A 26,706-nucleotide genomic window follows, 5' to 3' on the forward strand; every position below is an offset into this window, starting at 1 on the left:
ATGGCAAAGCTTTGCATACTGCTGCGATTCTTATTATGAATCAAGCAACTATAAAATTGTGTTGTATCATTGGAGATGGGCCTGGCATTGGCTCTTCTGCAACACTACTCATAGGACTTACAGACTAAAACTGTGCAGATAATCCACACACTTTGTTCACACATTGGCTGTGTTTTCCGGATATACAAGCTCATAATTAACTTAGCTCTCATTTGCCGGTTGTCTCATTTTGCACAGTGTGGCGAATCGCAAACTAACTCAGTTGGGCACAAATTATTGCTTTATCCTAGAATGTTATGCAAACCTACTGACAGTTTGCAAAGACCTAGAGCAGTGTGTGAACCCAGCCATTTGCAAATGTAATCAACCTGTGTACAGAACTTTTAATTCACCCTCAACGTCAGAAAGTTTATATTTTTCTAAGTATTCTCTCCGCATCTTGGCCAGGAGATAGGAGTCTGGCAATTAAATCAATAATGCATTAAAATCCAGGTCACTATTTGCAATGTTCTCTGGTATATATCATATACTACACTAATAATAAAAGAAAAATTGCAGGTGCTCTGCAATAATGAAACTACCAACTTTATCATCTCCGAGCACTGTCTTCCATACATATTTTACCCTTTCAATCATATGGTTAATTATAATCTAGTAGCATGTGTATTTGTGTGTCTCTGGGTGTATATATGCCCTTGGAGAATCATTTTCAAGAAAAATAAAATAAGATGATTTAGGCAGGGGTGAAGTTCAATTTCTTTTACTACTGGTTCTGTGGGTGTGGCAGGGGAAGGATATCGCAAAATCTCCATTCCCGCCCCACTCCTGGGGGAAGGATATCGCAAAATCTCCATTCCCTCCCCACTCTGAGGCCAGCCAGAGGTGGTATTTACCAGTTCTCCAAACTACTCAACATTTCCGCTACCGGTTCTCCAGAACCTGTCAGAACCTGCTGAATTTCACCCCTGGATTTAGGGTTTTATTAAAGTTTACTACCAAGTTGAAAAATGTGAATTTTTTGTTTGTTTGTCTGCAGAAGACGACAAGTCAGAGTCAAACCACGATGTCTAGCAGTAGGACAGAAACTAGCATAAATGAAGCGACCTCAAGAGGAGTGCAGCTGGAAACATTTCAGTCAGAAAAGGTAATGTTAGCATTTAATCATAATAATTTAATGTCATTTGGCCAATGCGCAATTTACGCCATGATGTTCTTGCTCATACATAGAGCAGCCCTTCTGGCTTGACAACAAACCACTGCAACTCTTTTCTACGTTTTTAAATGGTTCTTTTTCTGTTTGATTGAAAATAAATTGTCATTTTTTTCACCGAAAGAAAATAAAAAATGGGTGAAATTGCATGCCGAGGGGAAGGGTTCTTCCAGTTCCTTTCAGGAGGGGTAGACGTGAGTGTCCTGCAATTCACTGTACAATCATTGCTCAAGGAGTTTAGAGAAACCATCTTTACAGTTTCAATAAAACCTAGGGAAGACACTAGGAGAGAACCTCTACCATAAGGACTTCTTAGGCGGCAAAGTGAGTAGCCAGAGAGTTTGTAGAGGAATGTCTATGGAGATTCTCAGTCATCCAGATCATGGTCCCAAAGGTGCTTTTTCAGGAGGCAACTGGACTTTCTTGTTCTTCTTTTTGAAGATGTTTCACTTCTCATCCAAGAAGTTTCTTCAGCTCTAACTGGATGGTGGAGAATGGAAGGATTTATATTCCTTACAGACAGCTGGTCATTTGCATCCTTTTAGAGAGTCATTGAGGCCACTTGGAGGTTTATCTGTGGCCACCTGACTCCAGGATGGGGTTTTGTTTGTAGAGGAGCAGGAAGGAAGGAAGGAAGGAAGGAAGGAAGGAAGGAAGGAAGGAAGGAAGGAAGGAAGGAAGGAAGGAAGGAAGGAAGGAAGGAATTATCCACTGCCATTGCATAACAACTAAGTAGAGTAAAAAATACCATGAAATAAATTTTAATATCCCATGACAATATTGTAAGAAAACATAGGGGCTATTTTTTGTTAGAAAACAGCACTTTTCAGAAATGCAGGAACGATTACACAATAATGTTCAACAAAACTCTTCTTTTTCCCCTCTCCCCTTTCTAACAATACTTCTTTTTCTTCATTGATCTGCATTCTTTTTTGCCCATTCCCTTAGGCTCTCACCCTTATAAATCGAAGTCAACTTTATAAATATAAAATGGCAGCTGTAGTAATAATCCCTTTATTACAGTACCAGTGAACAACAACAAAAAAATCCCACTGGCCAGAATCTGGACCCAATGTAAATGAAAGTATCCTTCTACTAGAAACTTCCCATTTACAATAAATTGTACTATAGTAGTAGTAGTACTATGGGATGCAGCAACACAGTGGCTAAGATGCTGAGCTTGTCGATCAGAAAGGTTGGCAGTCCGGTGGTTCAAATCCCTAGTGCCGTGTAACAGAATGAGCTCCCGTTACTTGTCTCAGCTTCTGCTAACCTAGCAGTTCGAAAGCATGTAAAAATGCAAGTAGAAAAATAGGGACCACTTTGGGGGGAAGGTAATAGCGTTCGATGCACCTTCAGCGTTTAGTCATGTCGGCCACATGACTATGGAGACGTCTTTGGACAGCGCTGGCTCTTCGGCTCTGAAATGGAGGTGAGCACCACCCCCTAGAGTTGGGGATGACTAGCACCAGTGACGTGCAGTCAGGTGAGGCAAGTGAGGCACAGCCTCACCACTCTCATCATGAAAAAAAAAAGTAAAAGGAAAAAGCTGAGCTAGTTGCTGCCTCACCTGGATGACTCTGCTTAACCTCACTGGTGCTCTCCCTCCCCAAGTGTAGTGACTTCCTCCCCAGGCCCCAATTCATTTCTCTCTCACACACACACAGCTGGATAAAACTATATAAAAATCTAGCCCAGCTTCACTGATTACAAGTTTGAAAAGGCAACGTGGCTCCACCTGCAATCAAACTACACTTGGGGAGGGAGAGCACAAGTGAGCACTGAGGAGACCACAGGAGGAGGCAGGAAGCCAGGCAAAGAGCCAAATCAAACTACACTTGGGGAGGGAGAGCACAAGCGAGCACTGAGGAGACCACAGGAGGTGGCAGGAAGCCAGGCAAAGAGCCATGCTGTAGTACACACACTTCCCCCCAGCCTCTTTCTTTTGGAAGGCTCGGATCGGCCCCCCTCCGGCTTCTCTGCCTCTCCTCTCACCCCAGCCTGCCAGCAGGAGGTGGTGGGTGGGCTATATTGTGTTCCAGGCATTTCCCACCCAGACAGCAGGCTGCATTTGCAATGGTGGAGGTGTTTGGGAAAGGCAGCAGGGGAATGGGGGGGGGATGGCAGAGGAGCTGCTTTCAAGCCACTGGAAAAGATATCCAATCCAACTTTTGTGTGGGGGGGGGGGGTTTGTTTGAGAGTGAGTGAGAGAGGGAAGGGGTAGGAGAGATAGTCCAATCCAACTTCTGTGTGTGTGTGTGTGTGTGTGTTTGAGAGAGGGGGAGGAAGGGAGAGAGGGAGGAAGGAGGGGAAGGAGAAGAAAAAGAAAAAGAAAGAAGGAGCAAAGGAGAAAAACAAATGCTGTCGCTTTAAATTGGAACTGAGCATGCCTGGCTGTGGAATTCTGGGAGTTGAAGTCCACAAGTCTAAAAATATTTGAAACCCAGCACTGTGTCAGTGCCTCACCAGTCATAAACCTCACCGCACGTCACTGACTAGCACATATGTGTGAGGGGAACCTTTACCTTAGTAGTAGTAGTACTAAGAGCAGCTGCTGCTTCAGCAATACATTTGCAGTGCAGCTCAGTCACTGATCCTGCAATCACAATCACACTAGTTAAGGAGTCACAAGTCCACGCAGGCCACACTGAGATTTATTCTAAGGAAACAAGTGCTTCACAGAACCGTTTAACAATCTCACACTGACCACTCTTCTTGAAGCATTATGTTGTGCTTTGTGCAATTTCCGGCATGGCTTCTGTATGCTTTCATAAACAATTATTCAAAATCTTGCTTCTGTTCACAATAGAAAGCTATAAATCTATTTTGGTTGCGCTGTGCTGAGTTGTCCTAAATGTATTTTTCTTTCTTTCGCCCCCCCCTCCCAGCCCCATTTCCCAGGCGTTTTCTCTCTCTCTTATTTCCACCTACTCAAACCCTCCTTCTGAACCTTCCCTCATTTTCCATGGAGACATAAAATGATCAAAGGCACAAACACATTCTGAATTTCAGGTTTTAACAGATCTTCTTTCTTTCTTTCTTTTTCTTCTCCAGAGGATAGCGAGCGCTGCCTCTAAAAACCAAGGCAAAACTCAAGGTTTTATTGTATTTGACTGGACCTAGGCGTTCACTTAAAAAGCGATAGATTGCTGGAAAGGCAACAGATTGTTCTTCCTAATTCAAAGGGGCATAATTAAATTTGAGGCAGGGGCTGAAAAATTAAAAGTGCAAATTGTCTTAATGCAGATCAAAGGAGTATATATGAGAATTGATGGCTAGCCTGGGAGACAGGAGTGGAAATCTAAAGATAGTAGCTTCTGCTATAACCTGAGAGATTTTTAATGTAGGTATTTTGTTGCATTGTTTTAATTCTGTCTTTAAATATTGTTAGCCACCCAGGGTCATGTGACTGAGATGGGTGGCCATATAAATGCCATATATAAATATTATTTCTTCTTCTTCTTTTGCTTTTTTGTTTGCAGAAATTGAAAGCGAGTCCTAATTTTTATCTGTAACGTTAACAATGGCCTATATCTCAGGACCTTTATAGTCTCACACAGAGGTGGTATTCAGACAGTTCAAACCGGTTTGCCCAAACTGATGCTCACATTTGCAAACCGGTAGGGAAAGTAAGTGAATACCACTCTGGTCTCACAGTCCATCTCACAAACAACAGTAGGAATATAATAATATCATTGAGTAACCTTTTTTTCCAACAATGATTAAAGAAAGCATGTTAGCAATTTGTCAGCAATTCCAACCAAACTAATATAAGGCAAGTCTAGACTTTATGTCTGACCTGGTGTCAGCGTCAGCCACCAAAGCCTTCCCGAGGACAAGAATGGACAGTACTGCCTTCCTCCTGGGCCTAATCCATCTCAAATTCCCACCCATGTTATCCAGATTTAATTCAATTTGCCAACCTGATCCCATTGGAGCCCTGCAGATCATATCATCCCCAGCACTTTCCTCCATTCCAGTTGTAGCCCCTGTGCCAATCAACTGCTGTAACTAGCCCACTTCTGCTTCTCCAGCAGTGAGACACTGCCCTTGTGTAGCCATTCCACCTTGTGCTGCCAGACTGTCATTATATTATAATCTTGCAACTGTTCACCCAACAGTGAAGCATCCTCAGCCCTAAATACTCATGCTCCGTTCGAATGAGCCGTGATGGCGCAGTGGTTAGAAGGCAGTACTGCAGGGCTAATTCACTGCTCACTGCTAGGAGTCTGATCCTGACCCAGTCCCCTAATCATCTTTGTTGTCTTCTCTGCACTCTTTCTAGAGTCTCAACATCTTTTTTACATCGTGGCGACCAAAACTGGATACAGTATTCCAAGTGTGGCCTTACCAAGGAATTATAAAGTGGTATTAACCACATGTTTGCTGTTTGAGTTATTTGTAAATAGATGATAGATAGCTAGATGATAGCTAGCTAGCTAGCTAGCTAGGCAGGCAGGCAGGCAGGCAGGCAGGCAGGCAGGCAGGCAGGCAGGCAGGCAGGCGATATAGATAGATGATAGATTTGAGCGGGAGATGATAGATAGATAGATAGATAGATAGATAGATAGATAGATAGATAGATAGATAGATAGATAGATAATGATAGATAGATAGATAGATAGATAGATAGATGATAGATAGATGATAGATGATAGATAATGATAGATAGATAGATAGATAGATAGATAGATAGATAGATAGATAGATAGATGATAGATAGATAGATAGATAGATAGATAGATGATTGCTAGATAGATAGATAGATAGATAGATAGATAGATAGATGATTGCTAGATAGATAGATAGATAGATAGATAGATAGATAGATAGATACATACATACATACATACATACATACATACATACATAGATGATAGAAGATAGATAGATAGACGATAGATAGATAGATAGATAGATAGATAGATAGATAGATAGACAGATAGATGATAGATAGATAGATAGATAGATAGATAGATGATAGATAGATAGATAGATAGATAGATAGATAGATAGATAGATGATAGAGATAGATAGATAGATAGATAGATAGATAGATAGATAGATAGATAGATAGATAGATAGATAGATAGATGATAGATAGATCTATCTATCTATCCTCAGTGGACCGGACGGGCCGCCAACAGCGAGTCTTGTGAGACCATCTTGGGAGGAGTTTGATTCTGTTGCCCCCGAGGATTTGGATAGGTTGCGTGGACGGCTGCGACCCACCACATGTTTAATGGACCCGTGTCCCTCCTGGTTGGTACTGGCATCTTGGGAGGTGACCTGAGGCTGGCTTCTGGGCCTGGTGAATGCCTCATTGGGTGAGGGATCCTTACCAACCGCCTTGAAGGAGGCGGTGGTGAGGCCCTTACTTAAGAGGCCTTCACTCGACCCAATGGAGCTAGCTAACTATCGTCCAGTCTCCAACCTTCCGTTTCTAGCGAAGGTTGTTGAGAATGTGGTGGCACAGCAGTTTCCACGACACCTTGACGAATCCGAGTATCTAGACTCACGCCAGTTCGGCTTCCGACCCGGGCACAGCACAGAGACAGTCTTGGTCGCGTTGGTGGATGATCTCTGGAGGGCCAAAGATAGAGGTTGTTCCTCTATCCTGGTCCTATTAGACCTCTTGGCGGCTTTTGATACCATCGACCATGGTATCCTATTGCGCCGGTTGGAGGGGATAGGAGTCGGAGGTACCGTTTTGCGGTGGTTCGGCTCCTACCTCTCCGACCGGAGGCAATGTGTGTTGACAGGGGGACAGAGGTCGACCCCGAGGCCACTCACTTGTGGAGTGCCACAGGGGTCGGTCCTCTCGCCTCTCCTGTTCAACACATATGTGAAGCCGCTGGGTGAGATCATCCGTGGTTTTGGGGTTGAGTATCACCTCTACACTGATGATACTCAGCTGTATATTTCAACCCCAAACCACCCCAACGAGGCTGTCGAAGTGATGTCCCGGTGCTTGGAAGCCGTCGGGGTCTGGATGGGGGACAACAGACTTAAACTCAACCCCTCCAAGACTGAGTGGCTGTGGCTACCGGCACCTCGGTTCAGCCAGCTGATTCCATCGCTGGCCATAGGGGGCGAACAATTGCCCCCTGTGGAACAGGCGCGCAATTTGGGCGTCCTCCTTGATGCCCGGCTGTCAATGGATGACCATGTGGCAGCCGTGGCGAGGGGGGCGTTCCACCAGGTTCGCCTGGTGCGCCAATTGCGCCCCCTACTGGACCGGGATGCCCTACGCATGGTCACTTATGCGCTGGTGACGTCCCGCCTGGATTACTGCAACGCTCTCTACATGGGGCTGCCCTTGGGACGCGCCCGGAGACTGCGGAGTTAGTTCAGAACGCAGCCGCGCTGAGGTACTCCCACATAACACCTCTCCTGCGCGAGCTGCACTGGCTACCTGTGGTTTTTCGGGTGCGTTTCAAGGTGCTGATTACCATCTTTAAAGCGCTCCATGGCACGGGACCTAGTTACTTGCGGGATCGCATCCTCCCACATACATCCCTGCGGCCAATTCGCTCACACAGGGAGGGGCTTCTCCTGGTGCCGTCCACTAGGCAATGCCAACGGGCGACACCAAGGAGTAGGGCCTTCTCTGTGATGGGCCCAACCCTCTGGAATGACCTCCCCCCCGACATTAGAACTACTTCTGACCTCCGCTCCTTCTGGCAAAAATTGAAGACTCACCTGTTCCGATTAGCAGGCCTGGCATAATTACAACTGTCCCTCCTGGCAAATGTATTTCATCTGGTTATCTTAGGGGTTTTTTAATTTGTTGTGTCTGTTTTAGGGATTTAAAACTCATATTTATATTAGCTTTGTACAGTTCTTTTAATTGTATTTTAACCTCCTCCAAACTGTACATTTTTCACTTTTATTGTATTTTGTTATATTTTCTATGGACTGTACACCGTCCCAAGTCCCTTTCGGGAGAGGGGGCGGTCTAGAAGCACCAAATATAAATAAATAGATAGATAGATAGATAGATAGATAGATAGATAGATAGATAGATAGATAGATAGATAGATAGATAGATAGATAGATAGATGATAGATGATAGATGATAGATGATAGATAGATAGATAGATAGATAGATAGATAGATAGATAGATAGATAGATAGATAGATAGATGATAAATAGATAGATGATAAATAGATAGATGATAGATGATAGATAGATAGATAGATAGATAGATAGATAGATAGATAGATAGATAGATAGATAGATAGGTAGGTAGGTAGACAGACAGACAGACAGACAGACAGACAGACAGACAGACAGATCTAGAAAGAAACTACAGAAAGGGAGTTAAAGAAGCCAAGATGGTGATTACACTCATGCAGACAAAACATTCATGTGACCAATTTTTTTTTTAAAGGTGTAGGTTACACAACTGTAGTTTATACCTCAACTCTTTTGGACTCCCTTGCAGTACAAAATTGCCCTTTGGCTGCATTCATTTAAAACAGAATTCTTCCTACCCACAGCCCCTGAAGCCCGGAGTGTAACCCTTCCAAAGATTTTCACTTAGCATTTTTAACAGAAGGGGGAAACATTAATCACACAGAAAGTAATTAAATACAGCTACTACAAAGTTTTGTACGTATTTAAATGTCAGTGAAAACAAAGCCAATGGAGTCTTTATCCTGGCTTTTCAAATTTCTTTGCTATGCTTTTATCAGATCTTCGGAACAAAGTCCTTAGTATACTGTTCAAAGGCCAGGTGAGGACATACAATACAATACAATAGCAGAGTTGGAAGGGACCTTGGAGGTCTTCTAGTCCAACCCCCTGCCTAGGCAGGAAACCCTATACCTTTTATCTGACAATATACCGTACATCTGATTGAAAATGTTGGGTCTCTCCATAACTAGCATGCCAGTCAGATTAATGTTAATTCTCTCAGTGCAGCTATGAAATTGTCTGGCATAATTGGATCATAAAGGTAGCAAGAAGTCATTCTCAAAATATGAAGAAGGTTTTATGGGGAGGTGCTTAATGCCTCCACAAATCCCAGTTCTGGCCCTTATGCACCTTGTGTCCTAGTATCCTAACTCCAGGAAGAAGAGGAAAAAAATAGTTCACTGGGCCAATCCATTTGTTAGGCCTGAAAGCCATCTTTTGCATTAGGCCTTCAGGCCTGCCACATTTATTGCTGTGGGGGAACTGCGAGGGGGAAATATATGGAGTGAGGTAGATATAGTCAAAATAATATTGCTTTCTCAGTGAGTCAAGGACATTTTGCTCTGACATGTGGGTGGTGGGCAGGGACTTGAGCTTTCTTTTTGGTGGGGAAAACCTGGAAACTTTCAGATTCGGGTTTTCTCAGATGTGCCAATATGACATCTCTAATAAAATGGAACTCTGAGGAAACTCAAGCCTTGGAGTCTTCCTTCGTTGCGGATGTTACTTGGAACCCTGACACTATTCAGTGTTACCGAATCCATTAGTGTCAAGAAGGTTTGGGAGGCTGCTTTTTTTAAAAAGCCAATCATGGAATGTATTTTCAAAATAGGTATATGCATTTAAATTGAGAGGATTATGACTTTATGAATTTGTGGCAGTGCTGACATTTGATCTATTGAGATCTGACCGTAGAAAACTCTTGATGGGAAGTGAGATCTTATTATCCACATCCTAAAGCATGCATTTACTTGTACACCCACCCATCCCCCGAGTCACACAAAATGTAGAAGACAAGGCGTTCATTTTTCTTGACACCAGTTATATTTCTTTGGCCCAGGTTTCCCATCAGGGGCAAGCTTCCATGGAGGCCAAGAAAATGTCTACCATCACTCAAAATATTGATAGAACAGGTAAGATCTAAGTTATCTTCTATATATATATAAATGGCTATGTGTGTGTATGTTCCAGCATAACTCTGGAACGCCTAGAGCAATTTCAATCAAACTTGGTACACAGATGACTTACTCTCTGAAAAAAAATAATGTGGGGGTAAGGTACCAATAAAATCCTTCAGGGTGTGTGTTCTATTAAGATACAGCCTGTTGTGCCTTAAAATGACTTCTACTGTACTGCTGTAAAATGGCTTCTACTGTACAGTGCAGTGGAGTTGCCATGATAATGGCTTCACAGTACTCGACAAGGGGGCTCCCTCTGGTAAGGGGAAAAATCCAACATTAGAAATTACGTTTGTTCTGGACATTTCCCCCCTATAAATAAATACCCGGGCAATGCCGGGTATTAGATAAAAAATATTGTTGAGAATTAAAATAATCTATAAACAGCTCACCCAGCAAATATTCTATTCATATTGTGCTGATTAGAAAATAGACCCAAAGTTACACACTGGAAATTTCATTAAATCGCATCCTCTGAAGTCAGGACAGGTCATGCCATGAAGAATGAATAAATGACATTTATATTCATGTTTGCCCGTTTATTAGCCTTGCTCTATTCGACAATGCACATATCCTACTGATGTGAAGAGCAATGTGTGTAAAGTTACCAATTATAAGTTTAAATGTGCTATGCATACCTGCTGTCTGGGTTGCAATAATACGGTTTTCAGCGATTTCCATAAGGGATACAGGAAATTAAATGGAGGTAGAAGTAAAACACTAAATGGGGAGTTAAGGCACAGCTTGAGATTAAGATAACCGTTAGACGAATAAAGACATCAGTATAATACACCATGGCTGAGAACATACATAATTCTAAGCCAGGATTTTATTGTTTGTTAGACAAGGACTGTGAACCGATTTCCACAGAATGCTAAGCCATAATGGGTCAGTTCACACTTTGTTGCTAAGCTGAAAAACAAACAACGCACACGGCTTACCACTTCTGTATGAATCCATTTTAAGCATATTGTTTGCTAGACAATCTTCAAAGGAAACACAATAACTTTCACCAGTTGAAGCAAATTCTTTTTTTTTCTTTTTTTTTTTGGTTTTGCTTTCACGGTAACCATTTTTGTATCAGATATGTGCACTGAACAACTGAGCAGCATTTAACGATAACAGATGCTGTCATCACAATGTTAAACGGAAGTTCTATAATATGCAGGTGCCATGGCATCACTCAGAAATCCCAAATTCCCTTTGCATGTAGATAAATATAACAGCAGAAAATGCTGGAAGTGGTCCACAACATCTGAAGGATGTTTTTTCTGCCTATTATATGACATACAAATGTTAAAAATGACAAGACTAGACTTACCTTAAGTAAGTCCTTACCTTAAAGGCCCATTAAATTCACTCTTCATCCTTATAGGAAAACAATTCCTTCAGTAATGCTTTTATAGATTAACGTACATAATCATTAGAGCCAAGATTTGAGCTTCCTTTGTGAGAAGTTTGGTATTAGACTAAGACCTTTAGTCATGTTTTGGTATTGCAATTTATTGAATAAACATATTTCAGTTGAGCATGTTGCAGAATTCTGCAAAGTCTTTAAAGCGTTTCTCTCTCTCTCTCTCTCTCTCTCTCTCTCTCTCTCTCTCTCTCTCTCCTTCTTCTCCTCATCCACATCTCTCTTCTTCTTCTTCTCATCCACTCTCTTTCTTCTTCTTCTTCTTCTCCTTTTCTCTCTCTTCTCTTTTTCTCCTCCTTCTCCTCTTCCTTCTCCTTCTCTCTCCTTCTCCTCGTCCTCCTCCTCTCTCTCTTCCTTCTCCACCTCCTTTCCCTCTTTCTTCTTCTCCATCTTCTCTCTCTCTTTCTTCTCCTTCTTCTTTTTCTCCTTCTCTCTTCCTCCCTCTTGAAAGATGGAGACTTTTGAGCTATGCTTTTTTCCCCCATACTGCATGATGAATTACTTTTTAAACAGTAGCACATTGGTCTATCATGGAACATAGGTAGAGGTCTGAGAATACACAGGGTAGGATGGAAAGCCTAACTTCAGGAGGTCATAAGGCATCCCTAAAGTGACTAAACCTAATTCAACTGACTATTTTAAAACCCTCTTGGTTTTCTTGTCATGTCGTAGGAGTCAATGCTTCTGTGAAAGAGGAGATTCCGAAGATCTCTACACAATGTTTGAAACAGCACTTTGAGAAAACTACCCAAGGAAAGACATTTCATTCTGGACGAGAAAATGGAACAGCTCCAAAGCAGATCAAGGTCAGAGATAAATACATATGTGCATCTATGTAAATATATATATCGAAAGCTATCGAAATAGAGAAACACCCCCACAACATGAATAAATTTGACGATGCCTCCCACCTGCAAGACATCTGGAAACCAGCCCTAGTCAACAAACGAGCCCTACCTACCACCCAAGCCATTACAACACGAAACAACAATGGACACACAGCCAGCACCAATCAGCACCAATCTACCAATCATGATACTGCCACACAGCCAATCAATCCACTTACTGAAACAATGCCAGCACTCCACACACACACACACCAAGATTTATAGAAAGATGGCAGCTCTGGCTACGCTTTAAGCCAAAAACACCAGCCTGAAGATGGCGAGTGAGACTTCGCCGAAATGTTGCCAAGACAATCTCAATCTTACACAGGAAAAGACCCGAATTATATATGTGCTTGGATAGATATACGCTTTCTCTTGAGAGCAGGCAAAAATATTTGATTTTTAATGTGGGCCAGTGTGCTCACAGTGTGCTCTGATCTCTGTATTTTTGAGTAGCAGTAGCAATAAAGTTATGATAAAATACATAAAATATATTTATATAATAGTTAGATTGCAAGTTTTGGCAAACAAACAAATCTGTCTAACGAAGAGCATCCTGAGTCCAATGATGCTATTGTTTAATTTTTTTGCAAGCCAGACGGAGGCTGGCAACTATTTTTCCTTGGGCTTCCCTTGAGATGCACTCGGAGACTACAGTTGGTCCAGAACGCTGCCGCGCGGGTGATTATGGGGAGGACTAGATACTCCCCTGTAACACCTCTCCTGCGCGAGCTGCACTGGCTTCCTGTGGTCTACCGAGTGCGTTTCAAGGTTTTGATTATGATCTTTAAAGCGCTTCATGGCACAGGACCTAGTTACATGCAGGATCGCATCCTGCCCCACACATCCCTACGACCAATTCGCTCACACAGAGAGGGACTTCTCCGGGTGCCGTCCGCCAAACAGTGTCGGGGGGCGACACCCAGGAGCAGAGCCTTCTCTGTGATGGGCCCAGCCCTGTGGAATGACCTCCCCCGTGACATCAGGATTACTTCCGATCTCCGCTCCTTCCGTGTACAGCTGAAGACCCACCTCTTTCAATTATCTGGCCTGGCTCAACCGTAATTTTTTACTCCTCCTGACTGTCTTTTAAATTTTAAATTTTAATTTTACATTGGGTTTCTTACAATTGGGGGTATTTTAATGGTGATTTTTAACTGTCTAAATGTGATGTAATTTGTTACCTCCTCCGTGCATGTGTGTCTTTGTATATATGTATGTTTATGTGTTTGTACACATGTTTTATGTTCTATATGCTCCATTGTACGCCGCCCCGAGTCCTGTCTGGAAAGGGAGCGGCTAATAAATTCAAATATTATTATTATTATTATTATTATTATTATTATTATTATTATTATTATTATTATTATTATTATTATTATTCCTGACAAGACTTTACTACAGAAATGGACCTTCCACAATGTTGCCTGAGCTTTCAGCATCTCTCACCAACCGCTATGTTTCTTGTGTTGTGGGAAGTTGAAATCTAACAATTCAGGTAGCCCTCAACTTATAACTACAATTGGGACCATTGCTAAACAAGATGGTTGTTAAGTGATCGTGCCCAATTTTACAATTTTTTTTGCGCCATGGTTGTTAACCAAATCAGTGTAGTTGTTAAGTTAATTACAAAATCATTCAGCGACTCTTGACTCTCCATCGATTTTGCTTGTTGGAAGCCATTTGGGAAGGTTGCAAATGGTGATTACGTGGCCTTAGATGAGACAATCATTGTTAATACATGGCAGTTGCCAAGTGCCTGGATTTTTAGCCCTTGACCCTGGGCTGTTGTATGTGTGAACATAAGCCATTTTTCCAGGGCTGTTGTAATTTTGAATGGACACAAAACAGATGCTTGTAAATTGAGGATTACCTGGACCTGAGATATTAAATGTTGACTGTTCTTGTCTCAGTACAACATAGTAGTGAGACCTGATGAGACAAGCTTGCTTTTGAGTTCTGAGATTCCAACAATGCTCGGAGTTTAGACAAACCATGGCAGACTTTGAACCGTTCCATGACATCCTTTGAATTGTTCATCCACTCTTACATCATTATGAGCCATGGTGGCGCAGCGGTTAGAGTGCAGTACTGTAGGCCACTTCTGCTGACTGCCTGCTGCTTGCAATTTGGTAGTTCAAAACTCACCAGGCTCAAGGTTGACTCAGCCTTCCATCCTTCCGAGGTGGATAAAATGAGGACCCAGATTGTTGAGAGGCTATATGCTGACTCTATAAACTGCTTAGAGAGGGCTGTAAAGCACTGTAAAGTGGTGTATAAGTCTAAGTGCTATTGCTATTTTGCCAATACTGGGGTCCTTGAGCACAACCTTTGGCTCCAATGGGCTAGTACATTCTCTCACTGTCTCTCATAGACTTTGATCAATTCCAATCTATAAGTAGAGTATAGCTCTTTAAAATAATTTTTCTGTTTTGCTAAAATCTTTTCCTTGCTAGTTTACTTTGTATCCTGTTACTTTCCAATTCTTATTTTTTTTAAAAAGTGTAAGCTCATGACTGCTGCCTTTCTTACTATGAGATAAAAGCAGAGAATTTTACTATCTAAAACTGGTATCTGCACATTCTAGTATAGATTTCTCAAACTGCTACAGTTTCAGGTGAGTCGGATTATGCATGGACCACCATAGAATATGTGAAATCAACTTGATATTGAAGGATATTTTGCAAAAGCTGTCTCTGAACTCTTGTTGATTGGCTCTTTAAAACATTGGGTCAACTGTATAGTAGAAATCTAAGCACATCCTCTGAAAATGAATTTAAAGGTATATTATTTTCTCTTCTAAAGATTGAAAATGGATATCAAGAAATGGTGTGGCCTTCTGCCAATTTTCATTCTTCTACTGAAGCTACTTCTACGAATAGAGGACAGGGAACGTATATGGCAAGGAAAACAGAGCACACATCCGGTGCCTCAACCCCAGACTGTAATAAGTTTCTAAAGTATGGGAGTACAGAGAAATTTCCACCTCCACCATCGCCAGATTTACTACAGGTTCCCTCTGAAATGACAGAGTTTTCCCAGTCCCCTGAACCCCCTCTCTCTCCATCCAAGCAAGTTCTCCCCAAGGATTTATATTCCAGGCAAAGAAATCTTTATGAATTAAACCGTTTGTACAAACACATTCACCCTGAATTAAGAAAGAATTTAGAAAAAGATTACTTCAAGGATATTTCTGACATCGTCTGTGGTAGCAACACTGAAATAGAGCACTCCATAGGAGGAGAGGTCCTTCAGGCTAAACAAGTATTTGAAAACTCAGAAAACAGCCCTCAAAAAAGCATGAGTCCAGAAAGAGAAAATTTAGAATGGGATGAGATCCTAAAGGGAGAGGTCCAATCCATGAAGTGGATTTTTGAAAATCAGCCCCTGGATTCAATAAAGGACGAGTCTTCCGACCAGGACAATGTTAAAACCATTGCAGGTCAAGAAATCATTGCTGGGGGAGACGTTAAGTATACGACTTGGATGTTTGAAACACAACCCATAGATGCACTGAGTGCAAATTTTTCAGACGACGCAGGGGCTGCAGATCGAATACCAGACTTGGCCCGAGGAGATGTCCGCACAGGCACCTGGATGTTTGAAACTCAGCCACTGGATGCGATGAACAAAATTCACCATGAGCAGGAAGAAGAGCTAAATGAAAATTCGGTCGAGGAAATCACCGGTGGAGATGTCAAAACAGTGAAATATATGTTTGAAACCCAGAACTTGGATAGTCTTGGGCAGCTTTATTCAGTAGATGAAGCTAAGCTCCTGCAACTGAGATCAGAACTAAAGGAGATTAAAGGCGATGTGAAGAGAAGTATAAGGCACTTTGAAACGCTGCCGATGTATGTTATTCGAAACGATTTAGGCCAAATGCTAGAAATTAAAACAGTCCACCGAGAAGATCTGGAGAAAGGAGATGTTAAAACTGTCCATTGGATGTTTGAAACTCAGCCACTGGATGTCATCAACAAAGATTCCATGGAAATCAAAGTTGTCCGTGGAATTTCCATGGAGGAAAACATGAAAGGGGAAGTGAGCCGGGCAAAATGGTTATTTGAAACTCAGCCTTTAGATACTATTAAAGAGTGTGAGGAACCTGCTGCAGAAAAAGAAATCATACTGGGAGCCGACGTCTGCAGAAAATGTTGGCTCTTCGAGACTCAGCCTCTCGATACCTTAAAAGAAAACGAAGACCAAAATATTTCGCCCACCGTAGAAATCATTGGAGGAGATGTAAACACTACTAAACACCTATTTGAAACATTGCCAATGGACCTGTTGAAAGACAGCCCGGAGGTTGAAAAACTTCAAAAAATGGCTGCCACCGAGGAAGAGAAAGGCGATGTGAGGCATCAGAAATGGATTTTCGAGACGAAACCTCTTGAACAGATTAGGGAAGAAAGAAAAGAATTCATAAGAACTGTGAAACTGGAGGAAATTGACAAGGGAGACGTGAGCAGCTGTAAGCATGCATTTGAAACGTGTTGGTTAAGCAAACGGAATGACTCTCACAAAATACATGTGGAAGGCGTAACAAGAGGTGCCGTAAAATTGAATAAAGACATTTTTGAAACAACCCCATTATACGCCATCCAGGATAATCTTGGGAAATACCATCAAGTTAAAACAATTCGTCAAGAAGAGGTGATCCGAGGCGATGTCAGGAACTGCAGGTGGCTTTTTGAAACAAGGCCCATCGACCAATTTGATGAGAGCATTGAGAAAATGGAGATCATCAAAGGGATAACCTCAAAAGAAGTCCAGTCGGGTGATGTGAAGACAGCAAAATGGCTGTTTGAAACTCAGCCTCTTGACGCTATTAAATATTTCAGCAACGTAGAAGACGAAGAAAGTGAACAACAGACGGAAGTTACGGAAGTGGTCAAGGGGGATGTCAGGATGTGCAAGTGGTTGTTTGAAACTCAGCCAATGGAATCTCTGTATGAGAAAGAGACAACGGTAACAAACACCGACGAAGTACAGAGAGGAGATGTGAAAACATGCACCTTGCTCTTTGAAACCCAATCTCTTGATGCGATCGGGGTGGAATCAGAAACAGCTAAGCTGCACATGGTTGAGCAGGAAGATATCCAAGGCAGTGATGTCCGCACAGCGTGTTTCCTTTTTGAGACAGAAAAGCTAGAGAACATACGAGGAGAAGAAGAGGACAATGAATTCAAGCGAATTGTGGAAATCGATATCCAGCCTGGAGATGTCTCTACTATGAAATATAAATTTGAGACCCAACCATTAGACTCGCTCAGTATCGACTCAGAGGAAGTCCTGAACAAAATTAAAACCATACCAAGTGAAGATATACAAAAAGGAGACATTTTGCGTTGCTGTTGGCTTTTCGAAAATCGGTCCCTTGGTGAAATTTCAGAGGACAAAAAAGAAAGGACCTCAGCCCAAACAGTTACAGATGTACAAGATGGGCATGTGAAAAATGGCTGCTTCATATTTGAGACGTTTTCTCTGGACCAGATTAAAGATGAAAATGCCATGGAGGAAAATACAAAGAAAACCATCAACCACGAAGAGATAACAAAGGGGGATGTGAAAAGCTACAAAATGCTTTTTGAGACCCAGCCACTTTATGCAATCCAGGACAAAGAAGGATACTATCATGAGGTGACTACAGTGAAGAAGGAAGAAGTCCTCCATGGAGATGTACGGGGGACCCGGTGGCTGTTTGAAACTAAGCCTTTGGGCTCAATAAATGAGTCTGAAAACGTGTACGTTATAAAATCAGTCACCCAGGAAGATATCCAGAAAGGAAATGTTAGCTCAGTTAGGTACCGATTTGAAACACAGTCATTGGACACGATTTCAGACGAGGAGAAGTTCTTTGTCCCCACAGTGAACAGTGTCCAGGGCGGTGATGTGAAAGGCAACAAGAAATTATTTGAATCTGAAGAAACCCAGAGGGACAAGTATGTAAGAACAGTGAATGTCAACGAAATACAACAAGGCAATGTTAAAACATGTTCTTGGCTATTTGAAACACACACTATTGATGAAATTAGAGGGGAAGATTCGGAATACAAAGACATCCAGACAGTAACGAGGGAGGAAGTCCAGGAGGGGGATGTTCAGCATGCGGTATGGCTCTTTGAAAACCAGCCTTTAGATGCCATTAAAGAAAATGATGAGTCTGATACAGAAATAGATAAGGAGGAAATTCCACAGGCCGATGTAAAAACCACCACATGGCTTTTTGAAACCACGCCTTTCCACGAATTTAATGAGAGTAGAATTGAAAAGGAAGAAATTGTTGGGAAAAGCGTGAAAGAAACTTTAAAGGAACTTTATTCACAGAAAGTTGTTGAGACTCATGGGATCATTTTGGAGGCAGATGAAATTGGAGACGTCCGAATGGCAAAATATAGGTTGATGAATCAGGAAGCTCCTGAAGTACAAAAGGAAGAGATTATTAAAGGGGATTTAGCCAACATCATGATAAACCTCCTGTCCAAACCAAGTACTCTGGAAAGGGAAAGTAAAGTAAATGAAGATGAAAAGGGCAATGTAGATTTGACCAAAAAGCAACTGATGAATAGCTCAACAGCGGTACTTGTTGAAAAAGAAGAGGTAGTGAGAGGCGATATACAGCAAGCCATTAAAAACCTGTTTAATCAGGATCGTTTTGTGAAACATGGGATTTTAATTCAGGAAAGTGAAAGGGGTGATGTTAATATGACAATCTATTCTCTCTTCCACAAAAAAGAGAGCAATAAAACCGAACAAGATGAAGTTATAGGCGGTGATGTAAAGCGCACCATTCACAGTCTTCTCTCTTCTGTAATGAATCATGAAATAGCAGAAAGACCTAAAATAGATGATTCAGAAAGGGGCAACGTTCAGTTTTTTACAACATGCATAGAAGCTGGAGCTTTGGACTATTTGAAATTACTCCAGTCAGAGATGAATGAAGCATTTGCTAGAAAAAATCAAGACGAGGAAGAGGAAATAGTAGGGGGAGATGTTGAAGGCACTAAACTATTGCTAAAGAAAAAGAAGTCTCAAATACAGCGGACAGTTAACGAAGCTGACATAATTCCTGGCGATGTCTGTAATGCCCTTAAAATCTTCACGACTGAGCCACAAGATACATCCTGTCACGTAGACAAAGAAGAAATTATAAAAGGGGATTTGAAGACAACTTTGAATTCCCTGAGTCAGGCTATAAATCAGACTACTGTTACGGAGAAAGAAGAAATTGCAAAAGCTGACATCCATGCAATTTTGAAGTCTCTTCAAGAATCAGTTCATCAACCAAGAGAGACAGAAAAACCAGAGGTCGTTCCTGGTGATATTAAACAGACCATTGAATCTCTGGAGAAAACAATACCAACAAAAAATGAAATCTGGAGAGAAGAGGTTGTCCAACGTGACCTTGAATCCACACTAAGACCTTTTAAAGCAGTCCAGCAATCTTTCTGGGAAACAGACAAAGAAGTTGTCAGAGGCAATACTCAAACTGCTATAGAGAGCTTGCTGGATACCTCCGAAGAAACAAGGCAATACCAAAGATTCACAGAGGCCCAAGCAAAACAAAGTAAGGAAAGGTTACTGAAACCATCTCAACAATTAGCCCAGAACAAAGTCAACCCAACCGAATCCTTGAAAAAAAAAGATACATTTCTTCAGAAGGAGATGATGTCCCAAAGGAAGAGTTTTCTCACAGAAGATGCCAAAGCAATCCATTTGGATCCAAGATGGAACACCAAGAGTCATGAGATGGAGAGGAAAAATATGAAGGCCTTACCTAAATCTCAGCACAAAGTCACTAAAAAAGCAGATAAATCTTCTGTGGATAAAGTCACAGCAAAAAGACATAGAGATCAGTATGTGATTGACCAATCTACTTTTTGCAATAACGTTGAGAAGAATGAAAGAGCAGAGGAGTCAGAGGCAAGCAGAATATTGATAAAGGACCGTGCAACCAATGAGATGCAAAGTGCAAAACAAATGATAGGGAAAAAACAAAGCATCTTTCATGAATATAAAAATGAAAAATATGTTGATGTGAGAAGTCAGGGTGAGACAAAAATGAAATCGGCCCAGCCAACATGTGATCACCAGAGCTCCAATTACAGAGGGACAGAGCAACTGATCAACCAGTCAACCGGCCTGATTTCCAAAGCGGCTGGTCATCTTGAAACAAAAGAGGTGCAACAAGACAGAAAGCAATCACAGCATTCAAAGGAGGTTTGCAGAGGGAAGAAAAATAATGTTGTGGCAAGCCAAGCTCAGGTTTCCATGGCATCAGAGCAGAATGTGAAAACTAATCAAAAAGTCAGAATCACACAGGAAATGCACAGGCAATTCAAAGAGGCTGAAAGGAAGCAAAAGTGCAGTGAGAAATCCATTTTGAAGTATTCAGGAAAATATAACGTTGAAGGTGCTGAGGAAGACTTAAGGGTTCAAGTGAAAAATCTTGGGAATCCATACAAGAATCCTAAATGCTCAGATAGGTCAGAAATTGATTCCCCCCCTCCTCCTCCTCCTCCTCCACCCCCACCCCCACTTCCATTGGCTTCATCTGAAGTTGACTTCCCTCTGCCGCCACCACCTCCTCATTTATTGATGCCTTGCGATAGACATAGATTTCCTTCTCCACCATCACCACCAAATGAAGAGGTCAAGTCAGTGCACGAGAGCTTTCCCCCTCCACCACCCACTGCAGAAGAGAAACGTGACAATAAATTGACATCTCATCTGCCTCCCCCACCTCTCCCTCAGGCGAGAGAACGTTTCTTCAAAAGCCTAGACAAAACAGTTCAATCTCAGAGCGGGACCCCATACAACACAAAACATCTCCAGGCAGAACTTATGAAAGAATTAGAAGCAAGCCAGTGCAAATCATCTAGAAAAATGCAACCAAGGGTTATTCAGATGCACAAAGAGATTGATAAGACAAATACAGTGGAAGAAAGGGCAGAAAGTTCAATGTTCAGGAACACTGTTAGCCATGAAAGAAAAGAGAAGACAGTCTGCACCAAAAACGAGGATGTTAAAAGGGCCGCATCAGTTGTGGATACTATCAATCTGGAAGTATCACTGTCGAATAAGACATTTCCACATTTTAGGTCTCCTTCTCTTCCAGCAGAGGCAACGCAAGCATCGCCTAAGCCTTATGTCCGGAAATTTAAAACTCCTCTAATGATTGCAGAAGAAAAATACAAGCTGCAAAAGGAAGAGATGGAACAAAAACAAAGCAAGGATGTTTGTCAACTCCAGGTGAGAAGGAATAGTGAAAGCTGGGGAAGATTAGCTCAGGCAGAGTCAGAAGGTGGTCTGCCAGTGCCAAAATCATATAAACAGGATGAAATCACTCCGGAAGGGTCGCTGCCCTCCGAAGTTCCAGATACACCTGCTGAGCCCGAATGCCAGAGGAAGCCTCAAGTCATAAACTCAGAAGCTGGTGACCCACAGCCCTTATCAAAACAATTCACAGCTGAACAGTCTCAAAAGGCTTCAAAGTGCTCAGCAGAAGAACACATCAGGAAAGAAGCAGTCCATGAATCCCAACATCTTACAAAACAGAGTGTATCTTCTGAAAAAGTACAGACCCACAAAGAACATGCTATGAGCCAGAAAGAGCAATACCAAAAGGAGGAACAGTTGCATGTGCCAAATAATAAAACAGCGTACCCCTCTTTCAAAGTTAAAACCATCCAGGTTTCTGCCTGTGATCATACCTTACCTAAAGGCCACAGAGATTCCGTGATTTATAAAAAGCAAGAAGGGTCAAGTGGTGTTGTGAAGCAACAGGTTCAAGAAAAACAGAAAGAAAGCATAAGCAAGAAAAGTGCTGCAGGTAATTGTATGAAAGTGGATGGGAAAATCCACATGGAAAAAACACTTTTTAAGTATGCAGAAGGCAGGCAAGAAATAGGAGATAAGGAATCTGGTGAAATGAAACAGAGATTAGTTCAAAGAAAGGAAACAGAGAAAGACAAAATGAAGCAAGAAAATAATTCTTTAGCTAAGGAAGGAAAGCAAAGCCGGGTAATTGCTCACCTCAAAGAAGAGAAAGGAATAATTCAAAGAAAAGAACAAATGACTAGCAATAAATCAGAAAAAATGGTTAAGCAAAAAATAATCAATATACATAACCAATTTCAGACTGTGCATTCCAAACCAGAATCAACTTTTGTTTTGGAGGCAAATGTTCAGAATAAAAACTTGTCTCAGGAAAAGGATAATCTACAAGGACAGGGAGAATATACCTGGGAAATTACCTCAGAACAGAAAAAAAGCCCTCACAAGACACCGGAGCCAAAAAAAGAGCCCATGCAAGAAAAAACGCTACCATCCAGTTCACCAAGAGGATCCCTTCAGAAAAGTGACAAAGACTCAGTAGACATATTAGAGTTGTTGAGGAAACGGGAGGAGATACAACAGTTGTTGTCCAGAATGAAAGAATTTGAGATGGAGCCAAGTAAAAATGGAATGAAAACATTCCAGGTGTTCTTAAGTGTTATTCCAGAATGGCTGGTCGAACAAGAAAAGAAGCAAGACTTAAGTTACATTGCACGGGAAGACAGTGTTGAAAAGATGAGAGAAGAATTGTTGGTTATTAAAGATCAAGTATCCAAAATACTTCACTCATGTGAAGAGGCAATCCAAGCAGCCATGGTTTCAACAAATTCCCTGAAGTGTAAAAAAAATGTTCATTGCGCTAGAGGATTGTCGCAGAAGATAGCTAAAGTGACTGTTGGATCCAGCAGAAAAGATTCACAGATGGCTAAAGAAATGTCCAAAGACACCATGGCACACCAAGAAGTAAAGCAGAAAGTCACTGCAAACAGATTTTCAGAAATCACAACTTCTTCACCATCTCTAAGAATGCGAGCGCCTTCACCTACTTACATCACAATTGAATCTAGATGTGTTGAATCTCCTCTCAGGGATTTATTGTCTCCAATCCAAAGAGAAAGCACTCCTGTTCCACCATCCCCTCCACCGAGATCTACTACGCCAACGTCTAAGATACATCCGTCATCCGCCCGTTCTGAGCAACTTGCGAAACTTAAAGACGCTACAGTAAAACTATCTCAAGGGGCAACCCCAATTAGATCAATAACTCCAATTCCTATTGTGGAGAAAAGGTCAGAAATTGTTAAATCTCCTGCAAGCCTCCGTCGGCAAATCAAGATTGATACACGTCAACTTGACCTTTGCAAAGTACCATTTCCAAAAGACACCTGTGTAACTGCAGAGGCAGTGGCAAAAGTCAAAGAGACGCATGAAGAATCCCAAGTAAATCAAATGTACGTCTCTCAAAAGGGTGGGAGCATTCCGGAAGAGCCCCATGGACAAAGTGTAGGCTCTATTTCTATTGCACATGGTTTTGAGGTACCTAAGACTGGTCCTAAAGGGCTTAGGCATAGGTATGAAGCATCTGACCAGGTGATTCACATAAGGAAGGAGACAGAGCTACCTGAAAGGTTTGGCAGTGACTACAAATATAAAACTGATGCAATGTTACAGACTTTCAATGATCAGACATTAAGTGAGGGAAAATTCAAGAACAAATATGTTGAAAACGGTATCATGAGTGACAAGTCAAAGGAAGTCCGGTGTAGATCGAGAAAGGACAGACTTAGCCAAACTTCCCAAGAGTCAGAGAACAGAAAAGATAGTTTCCAAAAATGTCCTGGAAAGCATCAAAGAGAATCAAAGGAAACTAACTCTCAGAAGCAAAACCAGCGTGTTGTTAAAGAACATTCCTGTGAGCCCAGGGTTTGCTTTGATGCAAAGTCCCCCCTCGGATGCTCCTATGGCATGGAATCTTTTGAGAACACTGTCATTGAGTCTAGAACCGCGGCCTCCACCACACAGAACACTGATGGAAGTCAGTCAGGATTTGGCTTTAAACGGGCCCCTCCGACCTATGAAGATGTCGTCTCAGGGCACATGTTAGATATTGCAGCTCCCAATTCACCAGAAGATCTTCTAAGGAACTTTCAGAAGACTTGGCAGGAGAGCGAGAGAGTGTTTCAAAGCCTTGGCTACACCATGTCAGAAGCTACCGAAGCAGAAGTGAGAAGTAGTTTCCACGAGGAAGCAGAGTTTATCAGTGGTAAATAAGCATGCAATGTGTGAAGGAAGCTTTTAGCATGTGCACCACAGCAATAAAACATTCTGTACAATTAAAAGACAGTTGGAAGGAGAAAGTAACACAACTCCAGCTAACACTTCTTTTACTTCCCCTTCTCTCTTTCCTCTCTCCCAGCAATCTCTATTCCCTTTCTAAAAGCATGAGCTTACTATATGTGCTGAGCATGTGGCTAACCAATACTGAGGGTTTGAAGTGTGGTCTCCCAAAGTAAAAGCTATATTTCGATTTTGCTGATAAAATCATTTCCCTGAATTTTAATTAAAAGAACTAACATCTCACAAAATATGTTTTATAGCAAATATGTGTTGCTTTGCTCAAGTTAAAAACATATATTCTATGGGTTGATGTTGTTGCTGCTGCTATTGTAGAACTCCATGAGGCCGTTAGGGTAAATGCAGCATATTTTGACAAAGTGTCATTTTAAGTAACACGTGTTCATTTCATAGGACAGAATTGCTTCTTTTAGAACGGGACCTTTTAAACTGGGGTGTGGTGTGTGTGACACCCGAAGCAATTGTTCCAGGCTCTGCACAAGGGGTGCATCTTAGGTGGATACACTACTTTATTTGCAGGCCAAAGACCAAAGGACAATCAGAAATTGTTCTGGGGGTATTGAGGGCAGTGAAAATTGTTAAATTATAGAGGTAACAGAAGTTATATTTGTAGGAATATTCGAATTTCTGGACATTACAGTCAAATCTAATCACGTACAGGAAGCCTTGCTTAGCAACTACAATTGGAACCAGTAACTTGGTTGGCTAAACGATGTAGTTGCTAAATAAAAAGTCATGTGACCGTGACAGGCAAATGACCTTTTTTCCCCTTAGACATGGTCACTAAACAAAAAAAAAACAACACAATTTATGATTTTACTTCTGCTTCGGTATTAACTCTGTCACAAACTGGTTGCGAAGCAGATACATTAGAAGAATTAGAATAAAACTTTGTTGTCACTTTAAAGGGACACTAATCAGCATACATTAAACTTAAATGTCATTGCATTCAGCTCTCAAATGATGAGCACAGGACTGCAGGATGTCTAGTTTAATGAAAATAAGGAGTAGGGGTGACCTGATAGGAGGTCCAATATCTAAGGGGCTGCCACAAAGAAGAGGGAGTCAATCTATTCGCCCAAACACCTGAAGGCAGGACAAGAAACAGTTGATGGAAACTCATCAAGGAGCGAACCAACCTAGAACTAAGAACTAAAGAGGGAGTCAAACTATTCTCCAAGGCACCTGAGGGTAGAACAAGAAGCAATGGGTGGAAACTAATCAAGGAGAGAAGCAACTTAGAACTGAGGAGAAATTTCCTGACAGTTAGAACAATTAATCAGTGGAACAGCTTGCCTCCAGAAGTTGTGAATGCTCCAACACTGGAAGTTTTTAAGAAGATGTTGGATAGCCATCTGTCTGAAACTGTATAGGGCAGTGATGGCGAACCTTTTTTGGCTCGCGTGCCACAAGAGGGGGGAGCGCAGGGGGGTCGAGTGCGGGCGTGCCGCACCCATAATGCAACGCGCAACCCCCCCAGTGCGCATGCGTACAAAACACGCGACCCCCCCATTTTTACATTTTTTCGCCTTCCCCAGGCTCCAGAGGCTTTATAGGAGCCTGGGGAGGGCGAAAAGAGCCTCCCCCGACGCCCCGGAGGCCCTCCGGAGGCTTCAGGGACTGTCCAGAGGCTTCCCTGAAGCCTTCAGAGTGCTTAAAACCACCCTCCGAGCAAACCGGAAGTGACTTCCGGGTTGCTCGGAGGGTCGTTTTAAGCGCTCCGAAGGCATCAGGGAAGCCTCGGACGGTCCCTGAAGCCTTCGGAGTGCTTAAAACCACCCTCCGAGCAAACCGGAATGGTTTGCTCGGAGGGTGGTTTTAAGCGTTCCGAAGGCTTCAGGGACGGTCCCTGAAGCCTCCGGGGGGGCAGGGGGGCTCTTTTCGCCCTCCCCAGGCTCCTATAAAGCCTCTGGAGCCTGGGGAAGGCGAAAAATAGCTTTTAAAAAGGTGAACTCAGCTGGCCAGCGCGCGCATGCGCATGTTGGCCAGCTGACAGGGCAGCGCCTCACGTGCCCTGACAAATGGCTCTGCGTGCCACTTGTGGCACGCGTGCCATAGGTTCACCATCACAGGTATAGGGTTTCCTGCCTAGGCGGGGGGTTGGACTAGAAGACCTCCAAGGT

The 26,706-nt window shown here is 42.3% G+C and overlaps 1 protein-coding gene across 1 annotated transcript in view; it reads left to right on the forward strand.

Moving 5' to 3' along the window:
* The window catches only part of XIRP2 (xin actin binding repeat containing 2), a 71,143-nt gene that overhangs the window by 36,316 nt on the left and 8,121 nt on the right, over positions 1–26,706 (forward strand). Inside the window, exons 2-5 of the mRNA XM_081936306.1 lie at positions 1,037–1,144; positions 9,970–10,042; positions 12,174–12,307; positions 15,194–24,491. Coding sequence (XP_081792432.1) covers positions 1,064–1,144; positions 9,970–10,042; positions 12,174–12,307; positions 15,194–24,491 — 9,586 coding nt within the window. The 5' untranslated portion in view covers positions 1,037–1,063. The remainder of the gene's footprint in view (positions 1–1,036; positions 1,145–9,969; positions 10,043–12,173; positions 12,308–15,193; positions 24,492–26,706) is intronic.

Source organism: Natrix helvetica (genome assembly GCF_964273705.1).
Source record: "Natrix helvetica genome assembly, chromosome: 1".
NCBI classification, from domain to species: Eukaryota; Metazoa; Chordata; class Lepidosauria; order Squamata; family Natricidae; genus Natrix; species Natrix helvetica.